Raw genomic sequence first — 13,853 nt, forward strand, 5'->3', positions numbered from 1 at the left:
GCCATTTTCCGCCGACCAGTGTGGCTCCCAGGCTGACCCTCAACCAGGTCACAATCGATTCCAGGTCCGGGCACAGCCTGGGCTGTGAGCTTCATCTCCAGCAGGGGGCGTGCAAGAGGAAGCCGATGGATGATTCTCTCTTATTGTTGATGTTTCTCTCTCTCTCTCTGTTTCTCCCATCCTCCCTCCCTCTCTCTGAAATCAATAAAACAAATTCTTAAAAAGCCATTTCAGCAGGGGTGCTAGCCCATGCACCGGGCTTACAGCGTTGCTGTGTTTGCTACACCAGCGGGACTTCTGGTCCTCTCCTATGTTAGCTGCCTCATGGCCATGCCTTCTCCAGTGCTCTCGTGTCTCCTGTGACGTTGTTTCCTACACTCCTTTCTTACCAGTAACTTCTCTTTCATCTCGTTCTGCTGAATTCTCAGCGTTAATTTGCTTCAGAGAATCTGTTTTCTTTGAGAAAACGCCTTTGCATAATTTTCTTCCCAATGTCCTTGCTGGGTGTAAGGCTTCCTTAAAAGCGTGCTCTCCAGCTATCACAGCTGAGTTGCTGAAGAAATGTTACGAATCTTCCCTTACTCCCCATGTTGTTTGTTTTTAATTACTCATCCTGAGTCAGGGCGGGCATTGCGAGTCTGGGTGTGGGGGCGTCTCCGGGGAGCCTGCCTGCTCTGGGGCGCAGAACCGCCACGGCTCTGAAGCAGGGGTTCACACCTCACCGGGGGGCAGGGGGCTGTGGCTGGGCATGTGTCCGGGCACAAGGGCCTGGTGCAATGTTTCCTCAGCCAGCACTGCCGCCCCAGCGACCACCGTGTCTGGCGTGGGTCTGGCTGGATGTGCCGTCTAGGTCCACAGTGCTATGGGGTCTGCTGTCTCCCACCCTGTGGTCCAGGGTGCAGGGTGCAGGGTGCCTGCCGCAGTAGTGGGATGCCCTGTGGTCCGGGGAAAAGTCCTCAGCAAAAGCCTCGCTCCCCGAGACTCGGACCAGGTGGGCGCAGGCGCCGGCAGCCGGCCCCTGTGCTGCCCGCTGCGCTGAGGGGCCTGGGCCCTCCTGTGCCCGGAGGAGGCCTTCCTTTCCTGGTCGGGCAGGCGGCTGCCTCGGGGACTGCAGTGTCCGCAGGCACAGCGCAGGGAGGTGCCACTCTCTGCAGCCCGACTTCCAGGAGGAGGCCCTGCGGTGAGGCTGGATGCTGAGCTCAGCACCTGCCGGTAACACCGCACGGCCCCCGAAGTGTCTGAGCCTCACTCTGACGTGGGCGTGGTGGGGCCCTGCACAGGGCCGATGTCTCGGAGGGGGTTCTGGCTGCCTCCAAAGATGGTTCTCTACCGGCACCCTCGCCCATCATGCCCAGTGTGAGTCTTCGGGGCCCCTGACCTGACCAGGCTCAACCCTGAGTGGGGACCCACGTGAGGGCCCAGGTGACGTCTCAGGCACTTTCCGGAGCCCTGGAGGGACCGAGGGCCATGCTCCCCCCACCTCACATGCCCACTGTGTCCTGACACCCCGGGGGCTGACCACGGAACCCCAAACTCCCACTGGCCACCCCACGAAAGGGGGAGGGTACGAGGCAGGATAACGGTCCTGGGGGCCAGACGAGTGATGGGGCCCCAAGAGCTGGGGCTGGCACCGGAGGCATTGGGGAGAGCGGGGAGCCCAGCCCACCAAACAGGGCCTGGTGCTGTGGGGCTGCCGTGGGCAGTGACTGTGCCCACGCTCTCTGGCCTGGCCTGCTGTCTGTCCGTCCACTCTGTCAGGGATGCCAGATGGGGGGACTTTCCCACACCATCACTCTCATTCTTACCAAAGCAAAGGAGCTGAGGGAGGGTCTGCTGCTGGGCGGCCAGCTGCCGGGGCTGCCAGCTGCCGGGGCACCTCCGACGAGAACCAAGGTCGCCCCGCTCCCTGCCCCTGCCCAGGTCCGCTCTCTTCAGGGGCAGGGGGTCTGGGTTTGAGGAAGGAACGCTATCTTTCCCTCAGTGCCCGCCTCCCTCACCTGCCTCGTCCCCTCAGGCTGGGCTCCCAGCAGCGGGCAGTCCGCACAGGAGGCACCTCGCCAGCCTCGGGCCGGGGCCGGCGCCAGCAGCTGGGTCCTCAGGGAGTCGGCTGGCGGAGGAGCCCACCGGGGGTGGGTGCGGGCCGGCCTGCCGGTCAGGCCAGGCAGAACCCGGACGGGGAGCGGGGCCTGGTACCTACCGTTGCCTTTGTCCGATCGCTGCGGGTGGCTGTTGACGGCACTCGGGGCCCCGTGGGTGGCCCAGCGCGTGTGCGCAATGCCGAAGTGGGTTTCGAACTCCACCCCTAAGTCCATGCTGTCTTGGTCTAGACGAGAGAGAGATCCAGTTGCCACACTGACAAAGCCAGCTCGGGCACAGCACGGCTCTGCGCGGAGGCGGCTGCCGGAGACCGGCCAGCCCGCCTCGCGGGGCCGCGGGCACCGCGCAGGCTCCTGCCGGACCCCGCTGGGGTCACCGGGTCCTTCCCAGCCTAATCTGCTCCACCTTTCAAAAGCCAGTCTGTACCACTACTGCACGTGGAGAAGCAATAGCGCTTGCCAGAAAAATTAAAATAAATACTAACGTACCAAGTATTTGAAACTGCACTTCTTCACGTCCCATGCACAGAAAGCCAGCGCATTCAGTTTCAATGCCGCTGGAATAAAGATTTCCGAGGAGCCACGCCGGCCGGGGTCATGTCCCCACTTACTGTAAAGCTCCTGGTCCAGAGCCTGGACTTTCCCCCGTTTCTTGACCAGCCGAATGTGCCTTTCTTTGTCTTCATTGTTGTTCCCATCGATGGCCACGCCTGCGGGGACACGGTTTTCTGTGTCGGTGAAGGCTTGTCTCGCACACTGCATCGCAGGCACCACGGGGCGGGGCGGGGGGCGGGGACGAAGGGGGCTACACAGTTTATTAGTTCTCGCTCCCCTGGCGCGTTTGACTTGGAAAGAGGAGGCTGTGCCTGTGGCATCACGAACAGCCTGCAGGGAGTGAGGGCCTGGACACCTAAGCGCGTTGGCCTTGCTGTGCGCTTGGCATCCTGCTGCTTCCAACGGCACCTCTACGCAGGGCCCTCCCTCTCCCCGCCTTGCCTTCTGCTCGGCACGGACCGGGATGTGAGCGGGTCTGGCCCTCCGGCTCCCACGGCGGCTGAGGGAAGCGTGGGGACAGAGGCAGGTCCACCGGCCAGGCCCGGGAGGAGCTCCGAGACGCCCACCCAGTGGAGGGCTGGGCAGCTCTGAGCCCCTTAGGAGGGAGTTAGGATGACGGGAAAGGCTGACTAAGTGAAGAATATGAAAGTACAAAATCCTGTCATCATGACGAGCTGGGAGACGGACGTCTATGCACTGCCCCCTCCCCCGGCCCCCACATGACTGGAGGGGACAGAGTGATACCAAGGGGCACTTCGCATGCAGATCTCTTTTCCCTGTCTCCTCTTTCGACTTTTCCGGTTTCAAGTGTAACAAGCAGCGAGAGGTCTCGGACCCACCTGCCGAGTCGTAGCCTCTGTACTCCAGCCGCTGCAGGCCCCTGACGAGGGTTTCAAAAATCTCCTTCCGGGTGCGGGGCACTCTGTAGTTCATGTAGGCAAAGATTCCTGGGGAGAGGGGACACTGCACGTTACAAACACGCCACGGTTCATGCTTAGAACACGGTCTGGCCCTAGCTAGTTGGGCTCAGTGGATAGAGTAGGGGTGTCGAACTCAATCAGAGAAGGGGCCAAAATCTAAAATCCAGCCTAAATCGCGGGCCGAATGGTTTTCTGAACAGTTATAAACTGTCATTGTGATGGAAACGCAGCAAAGTGCAGTGATGACAGCGCGGTACGGGCCACATTGCAAGGCCTGGCGGGACGGATTTGGCCCGAGGGCCTTGTGTTTGACACATGTGGGATAGAGCATCAGCCTGCAAACTGAAGGGTCCTGGGTTCGATTCTGGTCAAGGGCGCATGCCCAGGTTGTAGGCTGGATCCCCAGTAGGGGGTGTGCAGGAGGCAGCCAATCAATGATTCTCATCAAGGATGTTTATCTCTCTCTCCCTCTCTCTCCCTTACTTTCTGAAATCAACAACAAAAATATATTTTTAAAAAAGAACTCGGTCTGGGCATGTGGACAGACCGCACTGAGGAGGCGTCCAGGCTGAGCAGAGGAAGAGCCATGCCCCCCCGCCGCCCTCCCCTCTGCTTCTGGCCGGATTGGAGGCATCCCTCCGTCCGTGACACAGATGCAGGCAGCAGAATCACACCCCGGCCTTGGAGAAGTTTCCCAGGGACTGAGGCCAAGACCAGCAAACCACCCAGCCAGCCCCGGCATCTGGGAGTCCCCCACGTGGACTCCTGGACTGGCACAGCGGCGCCTGGGGAGCCCCGCGGAGTCACAGCAGCAGGTGAGAGCGGGCCCTGTGGCCTCTGCCCCACTTCCCACTCGGCTCTGCCGCCTGATCAATGAGTGTCATTCTACAGCAGCAAGAGTGGAGCCATCTCCCGGTGCCCGGGGAATCCGCTCTAGGGAAGGCCCAGACAGTCTGTTTGGCTTTATGTTCTGTATTCACATTGCAAAATGATACTTTCCCAGCTAGGGAGTACCGGCTGCCATGCTGGTTCCATCCAACCCTGCACTCCCCTGCTCGAGACTACAGACTCGTGGTCTGTCTGTCTTGCCCTGTGAGTGCCCATCCAGCCATTCTTCCGTCCTCGCTCCCGCCCTGCCCTCCTCACAGCTCAGCTCCAGCCCCCCCTCCCAGAGCAGCCTGGTCCAGGCCCAGCGCTCCCACCCACAAGCCACCAAAGAGGCCTTCCGTCCGGGGACGGCTATCCCCCTGCTGGGCCTTTCTATTATCACCGTCTCAGCACAGTCCTCGGTCAGTAGATGTGAAACAGTCTGCACTAATCAGGGAAGCGACGGCATGGATCCTGAAAGCATTCAGGCATATTCATAGCAACTCATCTTCCTGAGAGCTCACCATGGATCTGGCACTGGCCACGCGCTCCCACACAGATGCCGATCAGAGCTCACAGCAGCCTTAGAGGTCAGGCTGCTCACCCAGAAGCCCGGAGGCTGTGACTGGGCAAGAGCCAGGAGCGGAGACAAGCAGACCTGACTGGGGACGTTAATGCTCCCAGCACTGAGCACCGCTGCCTCGGGGACACGGAGAGGTAAAAGGCTTATCTTCCCAATTTTAATTTTGGGAACGAAGATGCCTACCTTCTGGCGGCTCACTGGGATCAAAGTGAAAATAAATAAAGCAGAGCCTTGCAGCCATTTCCAAACGGGGCCTCTCGTGCACGCTGCACGTCAGAGAAGCTTGCCCTGCACCCCTGCCTGCCTGCTCCGGATCCCGAGGCCTGAAACCTCCCGCCCAGTCAGACTGCGCAGCTGCCTGCCCGCCCGCACCTTCAGCCACAGTCAGAGCGGCTCCTTCTGCCCAGCGAGGACAGTGCTTTCTGAGTCAACCCACCGCCAGGCTTTGGAGTCCGCATTCACACGAGGATGAGCCAGTCGGGGACCAGGCAGGGGACTTCTGTCCACGCCCGTCAGTTCCCCGCTGGCTCCGAGAGCCGCTTTCCCTTTCCACTGGAGACTGTTCCCCTGGCTCAGTGGTCAGCACACTCATTAGTCCGCAGAGCCGAATATCCACAGTACAACGACTGACATTTCTTTTGAGCCAAAAACTTCTGCACATGGGCCACGAAGTTTCGATCGCACTGTCCGTGCGCGCCTGCACGTGGTATTTTGTGGAAGAGCCATACTCATGGGGCCAAAGAGCCGCATGTGGCTCTCGAGCCGCAGTTTGCCGACCATTGCCCTGGCTCAAGTTTTCAGACTGGCACAGACCAGCGGGGAGCAAAGAGGCGCAGCAGAGCCGAGCTGTCTGGCCCGGGAGGGGCCTTGCACAGGGCCACGTCGCAGCCGTTCCATCAGAGCTGTGCCACGGTGTGCGTATCACATGGAGCTGTATGCACTGAACGGCGTTTCCTTCTCCCCCGAGCCCCAAATTGGGACTCCCGTTGGCACTGAACTGGTGACAACAACCACTGGTTGACGGTTATTTCGTTACTTTTATTTTCTAACATTTTCCTGGATGACAGGAAAGTCTGACCAAGATTAAAGACCTGCCCTATATCTGCCCCCAAATTACAGCATCATTAACAATGGCCATGGCACAAGTGCCCACTGACGAGTGTGACGAGTGAACGGATAGAGAAGACACGGTACACCTTCACGAAGGAATGCTATTCAGCCAGGAACAATTGTGACGGCAGGGGTGGGCCTGGCGAGTGTTATGCTAAATGAGACAAGTCGGACGGAGAAGGACAAACACGTATATGTGGAATCTAAAAAAACGAACTCCAGACACAAAGATCAGGCTGGTGACTGCCAGGTGGGGTGGGAGATGGAGAAATTAGGTAAACATGGTCACAAATTACAAACTTCCAGTTACAAGACAAGTAAGTTCTGGGGATGTAACTTACAGCATGGCAACTGTAGTTAACACTCCATCATACATTCCCAAGTGACTCACAGAGTAGGTCTTAAAAGTTCTCATAATAAGGAAAAACACTTACCTATGTGAGGTGCTGAATGTTAAGTAGTCTTATTATGTCATCATATATATCTATCTCACTATAGAAATCATGCTGTACACCTTAGCTTTATACCATGTTATATCACTAATATCTCAATAAAACCAGAAAATTTTCCCAAACATGAACCTCAGATAAGCTGCCTAAGGATATCTGAGAGCTGAGCACGATTATACACAAACCACCTGTAATACCCCCTGGTGTTTAGTTGATTTAATTCAATACGATATATCTGAATGAATGATTAAATTTCAATTAAACGTGGGGTCCAATCACATAATATTTAGCTTGCTAAAATTCCATCCAGACACACTCGGTCAAAAATAGGTCACAAATTACACAGCACCACCCTCTCCTGCAAACCCCGCACGGTAGCACTGTGCTCCGGCTGCTTCCACATGCACCCTAAAGGGACGGGTTTATATTTAACAGCCACACTCTGTGCTTTCTGAGCGGTGACAGGCGTTTTCTGTTAAAAATGGCCGAGGGTGATGTTGACAGCCGCTATTTTTGCCTCCTGGTGCTGAATGGCGGGCTGTGTGTGCAGCCGGGCGAGTCCCCCCGAGGTGCCCGCTGAGCCTCAGAGCGCCCTCCCTCCACGCCAGCCGGGGCCCCGGGCGCGGGACGCAGGCACCTGGCTTATAGAAATGACAACTACCCTTCAATGCAAACATTTAAAGAATGCTAACAGTGTTCCTGGGCCACTTGCCATAGTGGTTTCTTATTTAAAGGACAAGAGGCTACAGCGTTTGGTGTATTTACAGAGTTGTACAGCTATCAGCTCAATCTGTCCAGGTGAAACTTTCATAACGTTCGTTTTTCTTCAAAAATTCAGAAAGTTTGCTGTGGGGACACGATCAAATTCCAGTCCCGTGGAAAGCCACCCAGCTCTGGGAGGCGGTCACGTGAACTGGGGCAACTCGGGTCATTTCCGGAGGGTTTTAAGCGAAGCATCTCGCTGTCCTGCAGCGACACGCGCCCGAAGAGAAGCTGACCCTGCAGGTGCACAAGGCCCCCCAACCCGGGAGTTAACGGACGCGCTCTGCAGAGGCGCAGGCTGGGCTCGCAGTTCTGCGGGCCGTGCCCCCCTCGGCCGAACTCTGCTCCGAACTCAGGGCCGGACTCTGTGGGACTCAGGGCTGGAGGTTCTTCCAGGGGTTGGAGATGGTGTTGGCGCAGGCTGCAGGTGTCAGTCGCTGCCCTCGGGGCTTGTGCTGCCCCAGACGGGTGATGGCCAGAAGCCTGAGGGAGGAGGCTCCCCGGGGGGGGCCTGGATGGAAAGGGTACTCACTCGGACGGTGCTTTCCCCGGGGTGGCTGTCCTCCGGTGAGGGGCTGCAGCCACCGTGAGGTCAGTGAAGTGGGTTTGGGCGGATGGCCATCTGTGGCCGCACCGAGAAGTCTCGCACTTCTTGGACTGTCTCCACAGAGACCTCTGCAGCCTCCGGGGCTGGTGGTGGACAGCCTGCGGCCTGGCAGGGGCCGGGCTAAGTGGCAGTGCCCAGGCCGCGGAGCCGCGCAGGCAGCCGTCCCCAGGAGCCCGGGAGGAGAACCAGCCGCCTCTCCGGGAAGTGCCCGGGGAACACGCAGACGGTAGGACATGCAAGGACTATGCAGGAATGGGGGGCGAGGGGTGGGGGCGGGAGATGCAGACAGTACTGGGAGGGCACCCAAGACGCAGGGCAGGTGGCTCCCTCCAGGAAGGGCACTGGACGGAGGGCAGACATCCTCCCGCTACGTGTGCTCCCTGTGCACACGGCCTGCATGAGCGGCGCAGCGCAGGCCGCTCTGCATCAGTGCGGCCACAGATGGCCATCCGCCCAAACCCACTTCACTGACCTCACGGTGGCTGCAGCCCCGGGGAAAGCACCGTCCGAGTGAGTACCCTTTCCATCCAGGCCCCCCCTGGGGAGCCTCCTCCCTCAGGCTTCTGGCCATCACCGGTCTGGGGCAGCACAAGCCCCGAGGGCAGCGACTGACACCTGCAGCCTGCGCCAACGCCAGCGGCCCGCTTCCGGTGTGGCCTGCAGCAAGTCGCTGAGCACCTAGGAGCCTTTGCAAAGCCCCGAGGACATGGGTGCTGCCGCACCGCAGTGACCGCAGTGAGCGTCCCTCCTGGGTGAGAGGCCGCCTGCAGCCCGGGAGGCATCCTCAGAACCCTTCAGGAATGAGCAGACGCCAACACCAGGGAGAAGACTCGTTTACAGTATTTCTCCTTGGCCTTCTACTCAGGGAAGTGATGGTTAAACCAGTGGGTGATCCAGCGGCAACTTGGTCAAGATTTAATTCATCCTCAAAACCTTTCTCTGGCCCAGGGAGGCCTCACCACTGCTGGGAGTTCTGAGGTGGAGGGACCTGGCAGGTGGGTGGAGAGGGCATGATGCTTAGGAACCTCTTCTCCCCTCCAGGGATTTGCAGGCCAAGGGCTGGGGCTGCGGGCGGGAGGGCAGAGTTCCTGGGTGGCCTGTGCACAGGTGGCCCAACTCCTTCTGCAAGGTGGTAGCTGGCTTGTCCCCGCCCACTGGGCCTAATGCACACGCGGTCCTGTTTATTAACCGCCGACAGAGCACGTGCTTCCTGTCTTTTGTCTGACTTCCCGCGGGACGGTAACCTTCACAGTATGGAACACATCTGTCTGTCTATCTGTCTTAGTCATCGCTGTGCCCCCGGCTCCCGGCCCAGAGCCTGGCACATCTTAGGTGCTCTGTAACTATATGTTGAAGAAATGAATGAATGAACGGATGGATGGATGGATGGATGCAGGGTGATTAGAGAAAGTGACCTTTGAGTTGGGCCCAAGACAGCCATGTTCAATGGTGCACAGCAGACTGCTCTCTGAAACGTCAGAGTAAGTATGAGACCAGAGGCTGGGGATGGGGTAGTGCTGAGCTCGGGACCCCAGTGTCCAGGGGTCATCCCAAGACCCCCAAGCACAAGGCTTATGTCCCCACACTGCCCCCTCTCTGCACCCAGGTGTGATGCCCCCAGCACCAGAGGCCTGTAACTGCCCCTGTGAGAACCCCGGAACTACACCCGACGAGGGCGCAGCACTGACGCGGCTCCCACGGCCAGTGCTTCCGGAGCCTCCCTCACCCGGGCCTCAGTGCCCCTGTGAGCCTGTGGCTCCGGGACAGACATGGCCTGTGTGGCTCTAAGGCCAGAGACTCAGTCATTCACAGCCGGTGTCAGACTGCAGGCACTCGTCACTGCTGCCGCCCCAAATCAGTCTTAGAATCAGTCTTTAAAGCCGAAGCCGGTTTGGCTCAGTGGATAGAGCGTCGGCCTGCAGACTCAAAGGTCCCAGGTTCGATTCCGGTCAAGGGCGGGTGGGTGTGCAGGAGGCAGCTGATCAATGATTCTCTCTCACTGATGTTTCTAACTCTACCCCTCTCTCTTCCTCTCTGTAAAAAATCAATAAAAATATATTAAAAAAAAAAAAAAAAGAATCAGTCTTTAAAACCTGTCTTAGAATCCTCCCCCCAGGGGTGAGCAGCAGCTGGCACAGAGGAGGCCTGGCCTGTGGGAAGGTGCCCGCTCCTATGGACACACCTCTGGACTCTCCTGGTCGGGTTCAGGCCTGGCCCCTGGGAGACCCTCCTGCCCACCCCACCCCCTCACCAGCCATGGGACACTTCTGCTTCTGACTCCGCCTTTCTCTTCCCATCCAGCCCCCCACCCCCCACCCCCCACCCCCACCGCACCCCACCCCCACTCCCACCCCCACCCCCCCCTCACTCCCACCTGCACCCCACCCCCACTCCCCCCCTCCCACCCTCACTCCCACCCCCACCCCACTCCCACCCCCACCCACTCCCCTCCCACCCCCACTCCCACTCCACTCCCACCCCCACCCCCACCCCCACTCCCACCCTCACCCCCACCCCCACCCCCACCCACTGGGCCAGCAACCACACAAGGCTGGCTCCCATAACATCCTAGAACTGTAACCCCTGATGTCCCAAGGAAGTTGCCTCAATCTCCAAGTGACAGGTAACGACAATGACCACATCAGGACCCCTGGCCAGAACCAGAAGAGCCGAACGCCTGAAATCTTCTCTACAAACCCTGGAGAGCTCCAGATGCTGCAGGGGGAGAGGTTATTTGGGGCCTCGAGGATGAGGAGAGAGGTCAAGTTCACCATGGGCTGGCTGGGGCCGCATCCTCATTCTGTGGCTGTCCACAGCTATGAATGAAGCACTGCCCGCTGTGCCCGAGTGGGCAGTCCCCTGGAGGGCCAGCCTGTCCCACACACAGAATGGGTTGCACTGTGGGAGGTAGTCACCGCGGCTCCCTCCCCAGAAACAGGGCGCCCTTTCCACTGCCACCCAACGTGCCTTAGAACTGAAGGGTCGAAGCTTCTTGGTCCATGAGCCACGTCATTATGCTAATGTTTTAAGTCCCAAATGGATCAGTCGTTGCCCAGACAGAGGACACGGCCAGAAATTCCTAAGCAGACATCTGTGTGTGAGTGTGAGTGTGAGAGTGTGTGTGTGTGGCATGGGGGGAGGTGGGGCTGTCCAGTCTTCAGTGCGAGGCCCCCGAGGGGCTCCCTGGGCCAATGGCAGGGCTCCCGGATGCCCAGTCCTCTCACACAGCCTGGGGAGGCCACTCTCTTCCCGAGCAGGAGGAGCAGAGGCCCCATGGGGGGGGGGCACCCACTGGCTCAGGGTCAGGAGGAGGGACAGCCTTGCACCGTGAGCCTCACGCCTCCGTGGACGGCAGGAGCTATAGCTGCGCCCCCACTGGAGCCCCGAGATAGCAGGGGCTGCTCCCTGCAGTGAGCAAAGGCGAGGCATTTCTGTGTCTAATAAAAGCCCTGGTGTCCCTGACAGGCTAGGATTTCACCAGCACCAAAGGGCAAGCAGCATACACTCTGCATTGTAAAGAGAAAAGAGAAGTCCTGTTTAAACTGCCAACATTTGGTTATTTAAAAAAAAACACACAAAAAACACACAGGCTTGATTTTCAGTGAGAGAAATACTTCTGTTGAAAATGAGAAAGAGGCAGATGATCAAATTGCTTAACTGTTTCTGCACTGAACTAATTTTCAGCATTTTCTCCAATAATGTTTATAACCTCAAGTTAATCTCCCTTTATAAGTGAGTTTTACTAAATATAAAAATAATCCCTTAGTTTAAAAGCACTGTTTACTAATGCTATATCGCAAAAGTTCCGAAGGTCTCTCAGAACTTGGGGAGGCCTAATTAATAAGGCTGAGCAGTGGGGAATGGCGTGGTTAGGGGTGAGGAAAGGGTGCCACGGAGTCCCGTCTTCCGTGCGGCCGCACGAGGGAGCAGCTAGGACTGCCCCCAGGGCCCTGGGCACCTCTCCCCAAACGCGGGCTCAGGGGCCTCGCTGAGGACCTGAACTTAGCCAGGCGAGTGTTTTCCCACAGACACTGGCAAACTGGAGAGCTGGTTAAGTATTTTTCATTGATTTTTTTTATTGACTTCAGAGAGGGAGAGGGAGAGATAGAAACATCAATGAGAGAATCATCCTGCACACCCCCTACCGGGGATCAAGTTCACGATCCGGGCATGTGCCCTTGACTGGAATCCAACCTGGGATCCTTTGGTCTGCAGGCCGACGCTCTATCCACTGAGCCATACCAGCTAGGGATTGTTGTCACGTGTTTAGCTGCCATCACTGAGTTCTGGGCTCCTGAGGCTCCTATGGCTTAAGAGGTAACAAGCCACTGGACCTGACTCCAGTATCTGTGCCCCATCAACTCCTGCCCAGTCCCCCTGAGACATCTGTCCACACACTGAACTGTGATGGGAGGAAAGGGCCCTGGGCTGGATGGAGCTGGCGACCAACGGGTAAGCTCTGCCCTGAGGCACAGCACCTCCCTGGACTGCTGCTTCCTCCGCGGGGCCCCGAAGTGCCAGCTCAAGCACGCAGACGGCGTGTGGGTGTCTTGGCCCAGAGGGATCCAGGTGGTAAGACCAAGCCTGCTTTCCGCCGGGAAGGGATGAGTGGGAAGGGTTTGTGCCTATAAGAAGGGCCGCCCTTTTATGGCACAGGGACCGAAAACTGTCTGGTCAGACGGCACGTCACACCATCCCGGGAAAGGCCTAGGTCCATCTCTGACTGTGGCAGTCCGGCTGAGCGTGCTGGGCCAGGGGACTTGGTGTGTGGAGTGGGGTGGGGAGGGATGTGGGCAGTATCCTTGTGGCCACAGCGTGGGCATTGAGGATGGCAGCACTGGGCTTCTCTTGGGGAAGGCACCTGAAAGCAACACCCAATTGTCTCAGGATGATTAACGGCCTTCAAAAACATCAGGTCCTGACTGCTAGAATTTCTGTGAGTCTTCCTATTGAAAAGGGTATTTAGGGACATTGAATAGGACAAGAGAATCTCAGAGTAAGTGGATGCTGCACGGACAAGCTCCCAGGAACAAACTGGAATTACAACTAAAATACAAAAACACTTCCTGAATATCAAGGGAAACTCGCAGGAGAGAACCCTGATACCGAGGACCAAAGTGGAGATCACATGGAGACTGGTAGGAGGGGCGGGGCGCGAAAGGGCTGGCAGGGCACCCACAGACAGCAACCGAAGTCCCGGAGAGATATCTCAGCTGGGGGGTGGGGGGGGGGGGGTGTCACTGAGAGCTCTGGGATCTAATCCCCAAGCAGAGAGCATCCAAACTGGAAGGGTACCCACGTAACATCCGGCTGTGAAAAGCAGTGGGGTGCTGTCTGCCAGGGAATAACAGTTGAAAATTCAGGCACCCTCTTAAAGGGCCAACACACTAACTCCCTGTGGAGCCACATATCTTGTGCTCCGGCAAAGGGAGGGTGAAGCGGACTGGGGCTGTGAGAGCAGAAGCCAGGACAGGGGACCGGGGCGGGGCTGGGGGGGGGGGGGATAGAACTCAGAAGGCAGACACCCCAAGTTTCCTGGGCTGAGTCATTCCCTCTTGCAGCAGAGGACATCTCTCCACAGAGACATCTGCCTTGTCTGGGGGAAATAGTCTATGTACCCTATTGGAAAGCACCTTGCCCTGGCCGCTTAAGAGATTAAAAATAATAATTTGCCTCCAGGCAGAAACAACTGCCCCTCCCTGTTGAAAAAAACAACTCTCCCTGCCCCTGAAGACAATGCCTGGGAGCAATTAAAGAGGACAAAGTCATACAAGTGCAAGAGGCACAGAGAACCCCAAACAAGAAGAACCCAAATAGGCCCCTACCCAGACACATCATAATTAAAATGCCAAAAATTAAAGACAAAGAGAGAATCATAAAGGCAGCAAGAAAAAGGAAAACTGT

General features: G+C 57.8%; 1 protein-coding gene across 2 annotated transcripts in view; it reads right to left on the minus strand.

The window, feature by feature from the left end:
* Positions 1-13,853, minus strand: part of GFPT2 (glutamine-fructose-6-phosphate transaminase 2) — a 49,604-nt gene that overhangs the window by 22,136 nt on the left and 13,615 nt on the right. For both annotated transcript variants that reach the window (XM_036450192.2, XM_045585768.1), the window contains 3 exons: positions 3,491-3,598; positions 2,708-2,806; positions 2,198-2,323 (listed from right to left, as the gene is read on the minus strand). In XM_036450192.2, coding sequence (XP_036306085.1) covers positions 2,198-2,323; positions 2,708-2,806; positions 3,491-3,598 — 333 coding nt within the window. The remainder of the gene's footprint in view (positions 1-2,197; positions 2,324-2,707; positions 2,807-3,490; positions 3,599-13,853) is intronic.

The sequence above is a fragment of the Pipistrellus kuhlii genome, unplaced genomic scaffold, assembly GCF_014108245.1.
Source record: "Pipistrellus kuhlii isolate mPipKuh1 unplaced genomic scaffold, mPipKuh1.p scaffold_m20_p_21, whole genome shotgun sequence".
NCBI classification, from domain to species: Eukaryota; Metazoa; Chordata; class Mammalia; order Chiroptera; family Vespertilionidae; genus Pipistrellus; species Pipistrellus kuhlii.